The 17,463-nt window shown below is 46.9% G+C and overlaps 1 protein-coding gene across 2 annotated transcripts in view; it reads right to left on the minus strand.

Moving 5' to 3' along the window:
* Positions 1-553: 553 nt before the first annotated feature.
* The window catches only part of LOC112236860 (atrial natriuretic peptide-converting enzyme), an 84,363-nt gene continuing 67,453 nt past the window's right edge, over positions 554-17,463 (minus strand). For both annotated transcript variants that reach the window (XM_042298586.1, XM_042298587.1), the window contains exons 11-19: positions 15,087-15,200; positions 14,868-14,978; positions 10,848-10,965; positions 9,615-9,743; positions 9,074-9,123; positions 8,749-8,923; positions 8,388-8,659; positions 6,144-6,277; positions 554-1,459 (exon numbers count right to left, since the gene is read on the minus strand). In XM_042298586.1, the coding sequence (XP_042154520.1) occupies positions 1,274-1,459; positions 6,144-6,277; positions 8,388-8,659; positions 8,749-8,923; positions 9,074-9,123; positions 9,615-9,743; positions 10,848-10,965; positions 14,868-14,978; positions 15,087-15,200 (1,289 nt within the window). In that variant the 3' untranslated portion in view covers positions 554-1,273. The remainder of the gene's footprint in view (positions 1,460-6,143; positions 6,278-8,387; positions 8,660-8,748; positions 8,924-9,073; positions 9,124-9,614; positions 9,744-10,847; positions 10,966-14,867; positions 14,979-15,086; positions 15,201-17,463) is intronic.

A 17,463-nucleotide genomic window follows, 5' to 3' on the forward strand; every position in this document is an offset into this window, starting at 1 on the left:
AGGTGTATCATAATGTTACAGGATATCTGAACGAACACGCACCCACATCACACACACTGTCTCTCAACACTCATATTCACTACAGGTTACACACACACACACACACACACACACACACACACACACACACACACACACGTTTAGAACAGACATAAGCACACACACGTGTTGAGGGAGAGAGGCTGTGTGTCACGTAAAGTGTGTGCAACACGTGTGTTGTGTGTAAGAAGTGTGACAGAGTGGCGATAATGACGTCATCACATCCAACAGACTCCAGACTCCTCCCAAAATACACTTCACTTCCTGTTTGGAATGTTGGGGGACCACAGGAAGAGGAAGGGACATGACCAAACGTCACTCTCGTTGGTTTTACACTCTTCCGGTGTTGTTGTTGTTCTTCTCCACCCGTTGTCTTCTTTCTCTCAGCGTTTCTGTCACGGGGTGGGGACACACAAAACTGGAACTCACCACGAGGTGCCCCTGTGGCTTGTGGGTCTGCGTACCCACATCCATCCACCCACCCACCATGCTCACTACGAGGTGCCCCTGTGGCTTGTGGGTCTGCGTACCCACATCCATCCACCCACCCACCATGCTCACCACGAGGTGCCCCTGTGGCTTGTGGGTCTGCGTACCCACATCCATCCACCCACCCACCATGCTCACCACGAGGTGCCCCTGTGGCTTGTGGGTCTGCATACCCACATCCATCCACCCACCCACCATGCTCACTACGAGGTGCCCCTGTGGCTTGTGGGTCTGCGTACCCACATCCATCCACCCACCCACCATGCTCACTACGAGGTGCCCCTGTGGCTTGTGGGTCTGCATACCCACATCCATCCACCCACCCACCATGCTCACTACGAGGTGCCCCTGTGGCTTGTGGGTCTGCATACCCACATCCATCCACCCACCCACCATACTCACTACGAGGTGCCCCTGTGGCTTGTGGGTCTGCGTACCCACATCCATCCACCCACCCACCATGCTCACTACGAGTTTAGATAGCAAGCCGCTGGACTAACACACCAACATACCTGACATGGCTAATTGAGTGACTGTCAGTGACTGGCATTACAAGGGAAAAACTGTCTATCAGTGTAGATGGAAGGTGTGGAGGTCTGTCTGTATCAGTGTAGATGGAAGGTGTGGAGGTCTGTCTGTATCAGTGTAGATGGAAGGTGTGGAGGTCTGTCTGTATCAGTGTAGATGGAAGGTGTGGAGGTCTGTCTGTATCAGTGTAGATGGAAGGTGTGGAGGTCTGTCTGTATCAGTGTAGATGGAAGGTGTGGAGGTAGATCTGTCGGTGTATCCAGGGTGTGAAGTGTGTAACATTAGAGTAGACCCCAGGACCCAGGACTTTGGAGAAACACACACTACCCCAGGACGTCAGGCCATACAGGGTCCAGCTCCCACCACTAGGCTCCTCACACACCAGAGGACCACCACTGTCACCCTGGTGGACAGAGATAGGAATAATATCAACCATAATGGTCCTGTAGAAACTAACGATTGAAATGGCAAGATAGTGTCTGCTAAATTGCACACAATGCCTTCGGAAAGTATTCAGACCCCTTCACTTTTTCCACATTTTGTTACATTACAGCCTTATTCTAAAATTGATTAAATAGTTGTTTTTTGCTCATGAATCTACACGCAATACCCCATAATGACATCACAATGCCCCATAATGACATCACAATACCCCATAATGACATCACAATACCCCATAATGACATCACAATACCCCATAATGACATCACAATACCCCATAATGTCATCGCAATACCCCATAATGTCATCGCAATACCCCATAATGACATCGCAATACCCCATAATGACATCGCAATACCCCATAATGACATCGCAATACCCCATAATGACATCGCAATACCCCATAATGACATCGCAATACCCCATAATGACATCGCAATACCCCCTAATGACATCGCAATACCCCATAATGACACAATACCCCATAATGACATCGCAATACCCCATAATGACATCGCAATACCCCATAATGACATCGCAATACCCCATAATGACATCGCAATACCCCATAATGACATCGCAATGCCCATAATGACATCACAATGCCCCATAATGACATCACAATACCCCATAATGACATACCCCATAATGACCCCATAATGTCATCACAATACCCCATAATGTCATCACAATACCCCATAATGACATCACAATACCCCATAATGACATCGCAATACCCCATAATGACATCGCAATACCCCATAATGACATCGCAATACCCCATAATGACATCGCAATACCCCCTAATGACATCGCAATACCCCATAATGACATCGCAATACCCCCTAATGACATCGCAATACCCCATAATGACATCGCAATACCCCATAATGACATCACAATGCCCCATAATGACATCACAATGCCCCACAATGACAAAGTGGGAAAAAATGCAAATGTATTACAAATAAATAACCTTAGTTACATAAATATTCAGACCCTTTGCTATGAGACTTAAAATTTAGCTCAGGGGCATCCTGTTTCCATTGATCATCCTTGAGAAGTTTCTACAACTTGGAGTCCACCTGTGGTAAAGTCAATTGATTGGATATAAGTTTAAAAGGCTTTTAAACGTCTTCGAAATATGGGTGTGGCTATGATCCGTAAATTGAAAGCAGACCACTACCTGAAATCTACTTCACATAATTTAAATAATCCATCCAAACTCTAGCAAGTAGTGAAGGGTTTGGAGTGCAAAAAAAGATTCACAGCTTCCTAAACAATTGTTGGTCGACACACAGATTATAACAGAGATTTTGAATCATTACTTTCTAGATGCAGGCAGTTTATTTTAATAGTTCAAAGGTTGAGCTATGAATTTACTGGACACCCCTTTCCCCTGGCCCTGATGAACTAGACCCCCGCCTCCTACACCTAGCCGCAGACATCATTGCTCCCCCTTAATATGTATTTATAACCTCACGCTTGATGTTAAGGAAATCCCCAAGTTATGGAAATCTGCTTTTGTGTGGCCTCTCCTGAGGGAGGGGAGATCTGCTTTTGTACGGCCTCATGAGGGAGGGGGAGATCTGCTTTTGTACGGCCTCATGAGGGAGGGGGAGATCTGCTTCTGTACGGCCTCATGAGGGAGGGGAGATCTGCTTCTGTACGGCCTCATGAGGGAGGGGGAGATCTGATTTTGTACGGCCTCATGAGGGAGGGGAGATCTGCTTTTGTACGGCCTCATGAGGGAGGGGAGATCTGCTTCTGTACGGCCTCATGAGGGAGGGGGAGATCTGCTTTTGTATGGCCTCTCCTGAGGGAGGGGGAGATCTGCTTCTGTGTGGCCTCTCCTGAGGGAGGGGGAGATCTGCTTATGTACGGCCTCCTGAGGGAGGGGAGATATGCGTTTGTGCAGCCTCATGAGGGAGGGGAGATCTGCTTTTGTACTCCCTCATGAGGGAGGGTGATCCCTCGCTACTTGACAAATATCGACCCATATCAAAATAGTCCTGGAGTCCTTAGTTAGCATTCAGCTAAAGGCCGACTTCCAAGAATACAACATCTTAAATGGAATGCAATCAGGTTTTAGGTCTGGCCACAGCACTGTTTCAGCAAAATTGAAGGTTTTAAATGACATCCACTGTGCTCTTGATAAGTTGTTACATTGTGTGTCTGATTTTATTGATTGTCGAAGGCATTTGACACCGTGGACCATGCTGTGTTATTGCAAAGGTTAAAATGTTGTGGAATTACTGGTCATGCTCTAGATTGGTTTATAAATTACCTATCAAATCGTACACAATGTGTAATGGCGGATGGTTGTAAATCTGAGTCCATAGAGGTGTACTCAGGTGTTCCGCAAGGTAATATTTTGGGCCCAGTGTTGTTCATTTTGTATATCAACAACATTGGGGATCTTATTGAAACAGAGGATGTTCATTTTTATACAGATGATACTGTTCTTTATTCAAGTGGTAGTAGTTTATCTTTAGCTTTAGAAAATGCCCAAAGAGCATTTAACATCATACAACAGAATCTGTATGATTTAAAACTGGTTCTAAATTTGGGGGGAAACAAAATGCAATGGTATTTTCAAATGCCAGGCATATTACTAATTATGTCATTGCTACATTGGCTGGTCATACTATAGAGTAAGTTAAAGTGTACAAATATGTGGGTGTGTGGGTTGATGATAAGCTTAGCTTCACTGTGCATGTAGAGAACTCGATAAGGAAGCTCAAGCCTTAAATAGGTTTTTATTACTGGCATCAGGCTTGTTGTTCCTTTGAGGCCAGGAAGGAGCTGGTACAATGTACATTACTGTCGGTTTTAGATTGTAGTGATGTTATATATATATGCAGGCCTCAGACACTACCCTGAGAGCACTTGATTCAGTGTATCACGCAGCCCTCAGATTCATTTCAAATCAGAAACCTCTAACACATCATTGTGATCTCTACAGCGCCGTTGGCTGGTCGTCATTGACCTTGCGTAGCCTTAAACACTGGTATAACTGATTTATAAGGCCATATTGGGTCAAATTACATTTTTATCTCTATTCTTTTTTAGTCAGGTTGGTAAATAAATATCAATTACGGTCCCATTCTGATTTGCTTCTAACAGTACCAAGAATTAGAACAGGTCATGGTAGAAATAGTTTTAGTTACTTCGCACCGTGGACCTGGAAGTTTTTCCTGAACATTTTAAAATGTGATGATCTAGTTTCAATACTTGATCGATTTTTATATCATAGAAGACTTGAGGACAGCTGTTTTTAGACTGTCGTGTCATTAATGGAAAATTGTTTTTGTGGGACTGTTTGTGTGTGTATAGATTTGTTTAATGTTGTGTTAGTGTACGTTGTTCCCCCTGCTGCTATTGGACCAGGTCTCTCTTGGAAAAGAGATGTTAATGAGAAAAACCTGTATAAATAAAATAAAAAATACAAGGTCCCACAGTTGACAGGCACACCTGTCTATATAAGGTCCCACAGTTGACAGAGCAAAAACCAAGACATGGGGTCGAAGGAATTGTCCGTAGAGCTCCGAGACAGGATTGTGTCGAGGCACAGATCTGGGGAAGGGTACCAAAACATTTCTGCAGCATTGAAGGTCCCCAAGAACACAGTGGCCTCCATCATTCTTAAATGGAAGAAGTTTAGAACCACCAACACTCTTCCTAGAGCTGGCCGCCTGGCCAAACTGAGCAATTGGGGGAGAAGGGCCTTCCTTGGTCAGGGAGGTGATCAAGAACCCAATGGTCACTCTGACAGAGCTCCAGATATCATCTGTAGAGATGGGAGAACCTTCCAGAAGGACAACCATCTCTGCAGCACTCCACCAATCAGGGCTTTATGGTAGAGTGTCCAGACGGAAGCAACTCCTCAGTATAAGGCACATGACAGCCTGTTTGGGAGTTTGATAAAAGGCACCTAAAGACTCTCAGACCATGAGAAACAAGATTTTCTGGTCTGATGAAACCAACAGTGAATCACATCTGGAGGAAACCTGGCACCAACCCTATGGTGAAGCATGGTGGTGGCAGCATCATGCTGTGGGGATGTTTGTCCATCGGCAGGGACTGGGAGACTAGTCAGGATTGAGGGAAAGATGGACAAAGCAAAGTACAGAGAGATCCTTGATGAAAACCTGCTCCAGAGCGCTAAGGACTTCAGACTGGGACGAAGGTTCACCTTCCAACAGGACAACGACCCTGAGCACACAGACAAGACAACGCAGGAGTGGCTTAGGGAAAAGTCTCTCCCCAACCAACCCGACAGAGCTTGAGAGGATCTGCAGAGAAGAATGGGAGAAACTCTCCAAATACAGGTGTGCCAAGCTTGTAGTGTCATACCCAAGAAGACTGGAGGCTGTAATCGCTGCCAAAGGTGCTTCAACAAAGTACTGAGTAAAGGGTCTGAATACTTATGTAAATGTGATATTTCAGTTTTTATAAATGTGATTTTTTTTTTAGATTGATGAGGAAAAAAACGTAACAAAATGTGGAAAAAGTCAAGTGGTCTGAATACCTTCCGAATGCGCTGTCTGATGTGGGACGACTAAGACCAGTCTATTATATGTCAATTAGCCTTATTGTCTGCTGTGTGGGGAAAAAGTCAGAAGTGCCCTCCTCCTGTTACTCACCATGCAAGAGTCCACGGTGCCAGCCTCGTATCCAGCACAAAGCATCCTGGTGGTGATGGTCTTCATATCAAAGTAACTCTGACACTGAGACAGACTGATGATCCTTACTTCTCCCTCCTGGAGTTTGAAGGGCACTATGGAGAGAGAGAGAGAGTGAGAGAGAAAGAGAGAGAAAGAAAGAGAGAAAGAGAGCGAGAGAGAGAGAGAGCGAGAGAGAGAGAGAAAGACAGAGAAAGAGTTAGGTGAAATACCACAGTGTGCAGTCATAGCAGCAAGATTTCAGAGACACAGAGAGAGAGAGAGAGAGAGAGAGAGAGAGAGAGAGTATTACTGTGTGTGTATATACAGTATGTATATATTTTATTTTTATTTTTTTATTTGACCTTTTTTAACTAGGCAAGTCAAAGTTAATTAAAACTTATTATGGCTGGGGGCAGTATTGGATGAATAAGGTGCCCAGAGTAAACTGCCTGCTACTCAATCCCAGTTGCTAATATATGCATATCATTAGTATATGTGGATAGAAAACACCCTGAAGTTTCTAAAACTGTTTGAATGATGTCTGTGAGTATAACAGAACTCATATGGCAGGCAAAAACCTGAGAAGAAATCAAACCAGGAAGTGGGAAATCTGAGGTTGGTCATCCCACAACTCAGCCCTTATTGAAGATACAATGGGATACAGTGGGATATTGGTCATGTTGCACTTCCTAAGGCTTCCACTAGATGTCAACAGGCTTCCACTAGATGTCAACAGTCTTCCACTAGATGTAAACAGGCTTCCACTAGATGTCAACAGTCTTCCACTAGATGTAAACAGGCTTCCACTAGATGTCAACAGTCTTCCACTAGATGTAAACAGGCTTCCACTAGATGTCAACAGTCTTCCACTAGATGTCAACAGGCTTCCACTAGATGCCAACAGTCTTTGGAACCTTGTTTGATGCTTCTACTGTGAGGTGAGGGCGAATGAGAGGGGAATGAGTCAGAGGTCTGGCAGAATGCCTTGAGCTCGTGACGCTCGTTCACATGAGGGCGAGCTCTGTTCCATCGCAATTCTACAGACAAAGGAATTCTCCGGTTGGAACATTGTTGAAGATTTGTGTTAAAAACAGCCTAAGGATTGATTCTGTACTTTGTTTGACATGTTTCTACGGACTGTAACGTAACTTTTTGACTTTGCGTCTGCTCGTGCGTCATGAAGTTGGATTACTGGGCTGAACGCGCTAACAAGGAGGAATTTGGACATAAATGATGGACATTGTCGAACAAAACAAATGTGGAACTAGGATTCCTGGGAGTGCATTCTGATGAAGGTCATCAAAGGTAAGTGAATATTTATAATATTATTTCTGACTTCTGTTGACTGCACAATATGGTGGAATTTTTTTTGGCTTGTTTGGTCTCTGAGCGTCGTACTGATTTTTAAAAATATAAATACGAACTTTATCAAACAAAACCTACATGCATTGTATAACATGAAGTCCTATGAGTGTCATCTGATGAAGATCCTCAAAGGTTAGTCATTCATTCTATCTCTATTTCTGATTTTTGTGACACCACTCTTTGGCTGGAAAAATGGCTGTGCTTTTCTGTGACTTGGCTCTGACCTAACATAATCGGTTGTGGTGCTTTCGCTGTAAAGCCTATTTAAAATCGGACACTGTGGTGGGATTAACAACAAGATTACCTTTAAAATGGTATAAAATACTTGTATGTTTGAGGAATGTTAATTATGAGATTTCTGTTGTTTGAATTTGGCGCCCTGCACATTCACTGGCTGTTGTCATATCGATCCTGTTAACGGGATCTCAGCCCTAAGAAGTTGTTAAGAACAAACTCTTATTTTCAATGACGGCCTACCAGGGAACAGTGGGTTAAATGCCTTGTTCAGAGGCAGAACGACAGATTTGTACCTTGTCAGCTCGGGTTTTTGAACTTGCAACCTTTTGGTTACTAGTCCAACGCTCTAACCACTAGGATAGATATTATAAGTATTACTGTGTGTGTATATATACAGTATGTATGGTGATAGAGAGAAAGTGTTACTGTGTGTGTATATATACAGTATGTATGGTGATAGAGATAAAGTGTTACTGTGTGTGTATATATACAGTATGTGTGGTGATAGAGAGAAAGTGTTACTGTGTGTGTATATATACAGTATGTGTGGTGATAGAGATAAAGTATTACTGTGTGTGTATATATACAGTATGTATGGTGAACCGTAGGTATCAAACTCACTCCTGTTACCCATGTGACCCCATCCAGTAATATAACAGTAGGTATCAGGCTGCGGTAACTGTCCGTTACCGGGAAGACACACCGGTCGAACGTAACTGGTAACCTCCACCTCCCTGTCCAGCTCAACCACGCTGATGTCATAGTCGACCACGGCCCGGTTATAGCGAGGGTGAACAATGATGGACTCCACACCTCTGGTCTGCAGGTAGGGGGACGGGTGGTCCAGGTTGTTGATGCCCAGGACTACCTTCCATAGGTCTGCACTCTCACGTCTGGAGAAGAGAGGAAGAAAGATGAAAGTTAGACGTGAGGAAGGGAGAAGAGAGAGATCAGAGTAATGTAGAATGAAAGAATACCTCACCCTTCAAAGCAGTGAGCGACAGTAAGGGCCCATTTCTTCCCAATGAGGACGCAACCACAGATATGTCCACTAGGATCTGATTGGAGAGAACACTGCCAAGGCCACCTCCCTGGCCTGGACACCCTGCCACCCAGAATACGCTTATACAGACGCACGGCCGGGCGCAGGCCACAGTCTGGAGGGAGGAGAGAGTTAGACTGTAGACAACACTACCAGGCTACAGTCTGGAGGGAGGAGAGAGTTAGACTGTAGACAACACTACCAGGCTATAGTCTGGAGGGAGGAGAGTTAGACTTTTTGCCACCTAGCAGACATTGTCTCTCACCTTCTTTGGTGCAGTGTAGAGACACTCTCTTCCTGGAGAAACAGGCATGTCTGGAGACAGAGAGAGAACACTTTTACTGTCCGTTTCTCTGGGTCCCCCCAGGTGTGGGGCCCTGTTTCTCTGGGTCCCCCCAGGTGTGGGGCCCTGTTTCTCTGGGTCCCCCCAGGTGTGGGGCCCTGTTTCTCTGGGTCGCCCCAGGTGTGGGGCCCTGTTTCTCTGGGTCGCCCCAGGTGTGGGGCCCCGTTTCTCTGGGTCCCCCCAGGTGTGGGGCCCTGTTTCTCTGGGTCCCCCCCAGGTGTGGGGCCCTGTTTCTCTGGGTTCCCTAAGGTGTGGGGCCCTGTTTCTCTGGGTCCCCTCAGGTGTGGGGCTGTGCATGTGGTTGGTGGGTGTGTATATGTGTGTGTGTGTGTGTGTGTGTATATGTGTGTGTGTGTGTGGTGTGTGTGTATATGTGTGTGTGTGTGTGTGTGTGTGGTGTGTGTGCGTGGTGGGTGTGTATATAAGTGTGTGTGGTGTGTGTGTGTGGTGGGTGTGGTCCTACCCTCTCTTCTCCAGTAGGCCCTGTAGAGCTGAGCCGTTCCTCTGTCTCCAGTCAGGGTGAACATGAAGCCACCTCCTCCTCCCTGGAACACTGGGAGGGTCTGGAACCAGAGTTACTGATGCTGGGGCTCTGGAGGAAAACACAGGAGATAACCACACACACACCAGGAGATAACCACGCACACACCAGGAGATAACCACGCACACACCAGGAGATAACCACGCACACACCAGGAGATAACCACGCACACACCAGGAGATAACCCCACACACACCAGGAGATAACCACACACACCAGGAGATAACCACACACACCAGGATATAACCACACACATCAGGAGATAACCCCACACGCACACACCAGGAGATAACCCCGCACACACACCAGGAGATAACCCCGCACACACACCAGGAGATAACCCCGCACACACACCAGGAGATAACTGCGCACACACCAGGAGATAACCACGCACACACCAGGAGATAACCACGCACACACCAGGAGATAACCACGCACACACCAGGAGATAACCACGCACACACCAGGAGATAACCCCACACACACACCAGGAGATAACCGCGCACACACCAGGAGATAACCACACACACACCAGGAGATAACCACACACATGCACACACCAGGAGATAACCACACACATGCACACACCAGGAGATAACCACGCACACACCAGGAGATAACCCCGCACACCAGGTGATAACTTGTGTCTGTAGCCCGGTGTCTGTAGCCCGGTGTCTGTAGCCCGGTGTCTGTAGCCGGCTGTCTGTAGCCGGCTGTCTGTAGCCGGCTGTCTGTAGCCGGCTGTCTGTAGCCGGCTGTCTGTAGCCGGCTGTCTGTAGCCGGCTGTCTGTATGCCGGCTGTCTGTATGCCGGCTGTCTGTATGCCGGCTGTCTGTATCCCGGTGTCTGTATCCCGGTGTCTGTATCCCGGTGTCTGTATCCCGGTGTCTGTATCCCGGTGTCTGTATCCCGGTGTCTGTATCCCGGTGTCTGTATCCCGGTGTCTGTAGCCCTGTGTCTGTAGCCCTGTGTCTGTAGCCCTGTGTCTGTAGCCCTGTGTCTGTAGCCCTGTGTCTGTAGCCCTGTGTCTGTAGCCCTGTGTCTGTAGCCCCGTGTCTGTAGCCGTGTGTCTGTAGCCGTGTGTCTGTAGCCGTGTGTCTGTAGCTGTGTGTCTGTAGCTGTGTGTCTGTAGCCGTAGATAACTACTGACCTTACCCTAGGCCGAGCTGAGAGCAGGTCAGTTGACTGAGGTCCATCGTCCAGTCATCCCCACAGACATGGTAATCTACTGCTGTCCTGAAGACGGTCACTACCGACCCCTCCGACAGAGAGACTGGACGGGAGGGTAGAGGGATGGGAGGGTAGAGGGATGGATGGGGGTGTAGAGGATGGATGGGGGTGTAGAGGATGGTTGGGGTGATAATGGAGGATGGGGGGTGATAATGGAGGGATTTGGGTGACATGTTGCTTCATTAAGGAATGAGAATATATACAGTTGAAGTCAGAAGTTTACATACACCTCAGCAAAATACATTTAAACTCAGTTTTTCACCATTTCTGACATTTAATCCTTGAAAAATTACCTGTCTTAGGTCAGTTAAGATCACTTTATTTTAAGAATGTGAAATGTCAGAATAATAGAGAGAATGATTTATTTCAGCTTTTATTTCTTTCATCACATTCCCAGTGGGTCAGAAGTTTACATGCGCTCAATTAGTATTTGGTAGCATTGCCTTTAAATTGTTTAACTTGGGTCAAATGTTTCGGGTAGCCTTCCACAAGCTTCCCACAATAAATTGGGTGAATTTTGGCCCATTCCTCCTGACAGAGTTGGTCTAACTGAGTCAGGTTTGTAGGCCTCCTTGGTCACAAACGCTTTTTCAGTTCTGCCCACAAATGTTCTATAGGATTGAGGTCAGGGCTTTGTGATGACCACTCCAATACCTTGACTTTGTTGTCCTTAAGCCATTTTTGCCACAACTTTGGTAGTATGCTTGGGGTCATTGTCCATTTGGAAGACCCATTTGCGACCAAGCTTTAACTTCCTGACTGATGTCTTGAGATGTTGCTTCAATATATCCACATAATGTTCCTACCTCATGATGCCATCTATTTTGTGAAGTGCACCAGTCCCTCCTGCAGCAAAGCACCCCCACAACATGATGCTGACACCCCCGTGCTTCACGGTTGGGATGGTGTTCTTCGGCTTGCAAGGCTCCCCCTTTCTCCTCCAAATATAACGATGGTCATTATGGCCAAACAGTTCTATTTTTGTTTCATCAGACCAGAGGACATTTCTCCAAAAAGTATGATCTTTGTCCACATGTGCAGTTGCAAACCGTAGTCTGGCTTTTTTATGGTGGTTTTGGAGCAGTGGCTTCTTCCTTGCTGAGCGGCCTTTCAGGGTATGTCAATATAGGACTAGTTTTACTGTGGCTATAGATACTTTTGTACCTGTTTCCTCCAGCATCTTCACAAGGTCCTATGCTGTTGTTCTGGGATTGATTTGCACTTTTTGCACCAAAGTACGTTTATCTCTAGAAGACAGAACGCTTCTCCTTCCTGAGCGGTTTGACCTGTGCGTGGTCCCATGGAGTTTATACTTGCGTACTATTGTTTGTACAGACGAACGTGGTACCTTCAGGCGTTTGGAAATTGCTCCCAAGGATGAACCAGACTTGTGGAGGTCTACAATTATTTTTCTGAGGTCTTGGCTGATTTCTTTAGATTTTCCCATGCTGTCAATCAAAGAGGCACTGAGATGGAAGGTAGGCCTTGAAATACATCCACAGGTACACCTCCAATTGACTCAAATCATGTCAATTAGCCTATCAGAAGCTTCTAAAGCCATGACATCATTTTCTAGAATTTTCCAAGCTGTTTAAAGACACAGTCAACTTAGTGTATGTAAACTTCTGACCCACTGGAATTGTGATACAGTGAATTATAAGTGAAATAATCTGTCTGTAAACAATTGTTGGAAAAATGACTTGTGTCATGCACAAAGTAGATGTCCTTTACCGACTTGCCAAAACTATAGTTTGGTAACAAGAAATGTGTGGAGTCGTTGAAAAACAAGTTTTAATGACTCCAACCTAAGTGTATGTAAACTTCTGACTTCAACTGTATATAGTTCTCACCACAGTCCCACTCATAAGAGCTGTCTGAACAGAGAGACTCACCACAGTCCCACTCATAAGAGCTGTCTGAACAGAGAGACTCACCACAGTCCCACTCATCAGAGCTGTCTGAACAGAGAGACTCACCACAGTCCCACTCATCAGAGCTGTCTGAACAGAGAGACTCACCACAGTCCCACTCATCAGAGCTGTCTGAACAGAGAGACTCACCACAGTCCCACTCATCAGAGCTGTCTGAACAGAGAGACTCACCACAGTCCCACTCATCAGAGCTGTCTGAACAGAGAGACTCACCACAGTCCCACTCATAAGAGCTGTCTGAACAGAGAGACTCACCACAGTCCCACTCATAAGAGCTGTCTGAACAGAGAGACTCACCACAGTCCCACTCATAAGAGCTGTCTGAACAGAGAGACTCACCACAGTCCCACTCATCAGAGCTGTCTGAACAGAGAGACTCACCACAGTCCCACTCATCAGAGCTGTCTGAACAGAGAGACTCACCACAGTCCCACTCATCAGAGCTGTCTGAACAGAGAGACTCACCACAGTCCCACTCATCAGAGCTGTCTGAACAGAGAGACTCACCACAGTCCCACTCATAAGAGCTGTCTGAACAGAGAGACTCACCACAGTCCCACTCATCAGAGCTGTCTGAACAGAGAGACTCACCACAGTCCCCACTCATAAGAGCTGTCTGAACAGAGAGACTCACCACAGTCCCACTCATCAGAGCTGTCTGAACAGAGAGACTCACCACAGTCCCACTCATCAGAGCTGTCTGAACAGAGAGACTCACCACAGTCCCACTCATCAGAGCTGTCTGAACAGAGACTCACCACAGTCCCACTCATAAGAGCTGTCTGAACAGAGAGACTCACCACAGTCCCACTCATCAGAGCTGTCTGAACAGAGAGACTCACCACAGTCCCACTCATCAGAGCTGTCTGAACAGAGAGACTCACCACAGTCCCACTCATCAGAGCTGTCTGAACAGAGAGACTCACCACAGTCCCACTCATCAGAGCTGTCTGAACAGAGAGACTCACCACAGTCCCACTCATCAGAGCTGTCTGAACAGAGAGACTCACCACAGTCCCACTCATCAGAGCTGTCTGAACAGAGACTCACCACAGTCCCACTCATCAGAGCTGTCTGAACAGAGAGACTCACCACAGTCCCACTCATCAGAGCTGTCTGAACAGAGACTCACCACAGTCCCACTCATAAGAGCTGTCTGAACAGAGAGACTCACCACAGTCCCACTCATCAGAGCTGTCTGAACAGAGAGACTCACCACAGTCCCACTCATAAGAGCTGTCTGAACAGAGAGACTCACCACAGTCCCACTCATCAGAGCTGTCTGAACAGAGAGACTCACCACAGTCCCACTCATCAGAGCTGTCTGAACAGAGAGACTCACCACAGTCCCACTCATCAGAGCTGTCTGAACAGAGAGATTCACCACAGTCCCACTCATCAGAGCTGTCTGAACAGAGAGACTCACCACAGTCCCACTCATCAGAGCTGTCTGAACAGAGAGACTCACCACAGTCCCACTCATCAGAGCTGTCTGAACAGAGAGACTCACCACAGTCCCACTCATCAGAGCTGTCTGAACAGAGAGACTCACCACAGTCCCACTCATCAGAGCTGTCTGAACAGAGAGACTCACCACAGTCCCACTCATCAGAGCTGTCTGAACAGAGAGACTCACCACAGTCCCACTCATCAGAGCTGTCTGAACAGAGAGACTCACCACAGTCCCACTCATCAGAGCTGTCTGAACAGAGAGACTCACCACAGTCCCACTCATCAGAGCTGTCTGAACAGAGAGACTCACCACAGTCCCACTCATCAGAGCTGTCTGAACAGAGAGACTCACCACAGTCCCACTCATAAGAGCTGTCTGAACAGAGAGACTCACCACAGTCCCACTCATCAGAGCTGTCTGAACAGAGAGACTCACCACAGTCCCACTCATCAGAGCTGTCTGAACAGAGAGATTCACCACAGTCCCACTCATCAGAGCTGTCTGAACAGAGAGACTCACCACAGTCCCACTCATCAGAGCTGTCTGAACAGAGAGACTCACCACAGTCCCACTCATCAGAGCTGTCTGAACAGTGTTTTGTCCCATCACACCACAGAGTCCGGTGAACACACTGGTGGTTGCTACAGGCTAGCTCGTTGTCCTTGCATACAGCTGAGGAGAGGAGAACAGAGAAAGGATTCACACAGTAAATGCATTATTATGCCGAATGACTTCAACACATTATAGAAATGAAACAAAAATGGAATTGTTTTTACACACAGCAGTTGTTCTCATCTTTCAGTAGAGGGCAGTCTGGGAAGCCGTCACAGATCACAGAGTGTTTAATACACAGCCTGGTTCCTGGGCACTCCCACAGACCTCGCTCCACACAACCTAGAGAGAACACAGCATTATGGGTACTGTAGTTTAATACAAGCCACTCCCACAGACCTCGCTCCACACAACCTAGAGAGAACACAGCATTATGGGTACTGTAGTTTAATACAAGCCACTCCCACAGACCTCGCTCCACACAACCTAGAGAGAACACAGCATTATGGGTACTGTAGTTTAATACAAGCCACTCCCACAGACCTCGCTCCACACAACCTAGAGAGAACACAGCATTATGGGTCCTGTAGTTTAATACAAGCCACTCCCACAGACCTCGCTCCACACAACCTAGAGAGAACACAGCATTATGGGTACTGTAGTTTAATACAAGCCACTCCCACAGACCTCGCTCCACACAACCTAGAGAGAACACAGCATTATGGGTCCTGTAGTTTAATACAAGCCACTCCCACAGACCTCGCTCCACACAACCTAGAGAGAACACAGCATTATGGGTACTGTAGTTTAATACAAGCCACTCCCACAGACCTCGCTCCACACAACCTAGAGAGAACACAGCATTATGGGTACTGTAGTTTAATACAAGCCACTCCCACAGACCTCGCTCCACACAACCTAGAGAGAACACAGCATTATGGGTCCTGTAGTTTAATACAAGCCACTCCCACAGACCTCGCTCCACACAACCTAGAGAGAACACAGCATTATGGGTACTGTAGTTTAATACAAGCCACTCCCACAGACCTCGCTCCACACAACCTAGAGAGAACACAGCATTATGGGTACTGTAGTTTAATACAAGCCACTCCCACAGACCTCGCTCCACACAACCTAGAGAGAACACAGCATTATGGGTACTGTAGTTTAATACAAGCCACTCCCACAGACCTCGCTCCACACAACCTAGAGAGAACACAGCATTATGGGTACTGTAGTTTAATACAAGCCACTCCCACAGACCTCGCTCCACACAACCTAGAGAGAACACAGCATTATGGGTCCTGTAGTTTAATACAAGCCACTCCCACAGACCTCGCTCCACACAACCTAGAGAGAACACAGCATTATGGGTACTGTAGTTTAATACAAGCCACTCCCACAGACCTCGCTCCACACAACCTAGAGAGAACACAGCATTATGGGTACTGTAGTTTAATACAAGCCACTCCCACAGACCTCGCTCCACACAACCTAGAGAGAACACAGCATTATGGGTCCTGTAGTTTAATACAAGCCACTCCCACAGACCTCGCTCCACACAACCTAGAGAGAACACAGCATTATGGGTACTGTAGTTTAATACAAGCCACTCCCACAGACCTCGCTCCACACAACCTAGAGAGAACACAGCATTATGGGTACTGTAGTTTAATACAAGCCACTCCCACAGACCTCGCTCCACACAACCTAGAGAGAACACAGCATTATGGGTCCTGTAGTTTAATACAAGCCACTCCCACAGACCTCGCTCCACACAACCTAGAGAGAACACAGCATTATGGGTACTGTAGTTTAATACAAGCCACTCCCACAGACCTCGCTCCACACAACCTAGAGAGAACACAGCATTATGGGTACTGTAGTTTAATACAAGCCACTCCCACAGACCTCGCTCCACACAACCTAGAGAGAACACAGCATTATGGGTCCTGTAGTTTAATACAAGCCACTCCCACAGACCTCGCTCCACACAACCTAGAGAGAACACAGCATTATGGGTACTGTAGTTTAATACAAGCCACTCCCACAGACCTCGCTCCACACAACCTAGAGAGAACACAGCATTATGGGTACTGTAGTTTAATACAAGCCACTCCCACAGACCTCGCTCCACACAACCTAGAGAGAACACAGCATTATGGGTACTGTAGTTTAATACAAGCCACTCCCACAGACCTCGCTCCACACAACCTAGAGAGAACACAGCATTATGGGTACTGTAGTTTAATACAAGCCACTCCCACAGACCTCGCTCCACACAACCTAGAGAGAACACGGCATTATGGGTACTGTAGTTTAATACAAGCCACTCCCACAGACCTCGCTCCACACAACCTAGAGAGAACACAGCATTATGGGTCCTGTAGTTTAATACAAGCCACTCCCACAGACCTCGCTCCACACAACCTAGAGAGAACACAGCATTATGGGTACTGTAGTTTAATACAAGCCACTCCCACAGACCTCGCTCCACACAACCTAGAGAGAACACGGCATTATGGGTACTGTAGTTTAATACAAGTCACTCCCACAGACCTCGCTCCACACAACCTAGAGAGAACACAGCATTATGGGTACTGTA

This window comes from Oncorhynchus tshawytscha, linkage group LG15, assembly GCF_018296145.1.
Source record: "Oncorhynchus tshawytscha isolate Ot180627B linkage group LG15, Otsh_v2.0, whole genome shotgun sequence".
NCBI lineage: Eukaryota > Metazoa > Chordata > Actinopteri > Salmoniformes > Salmonidae > Oncorhynchus > Oncorhynchus tshawytscha.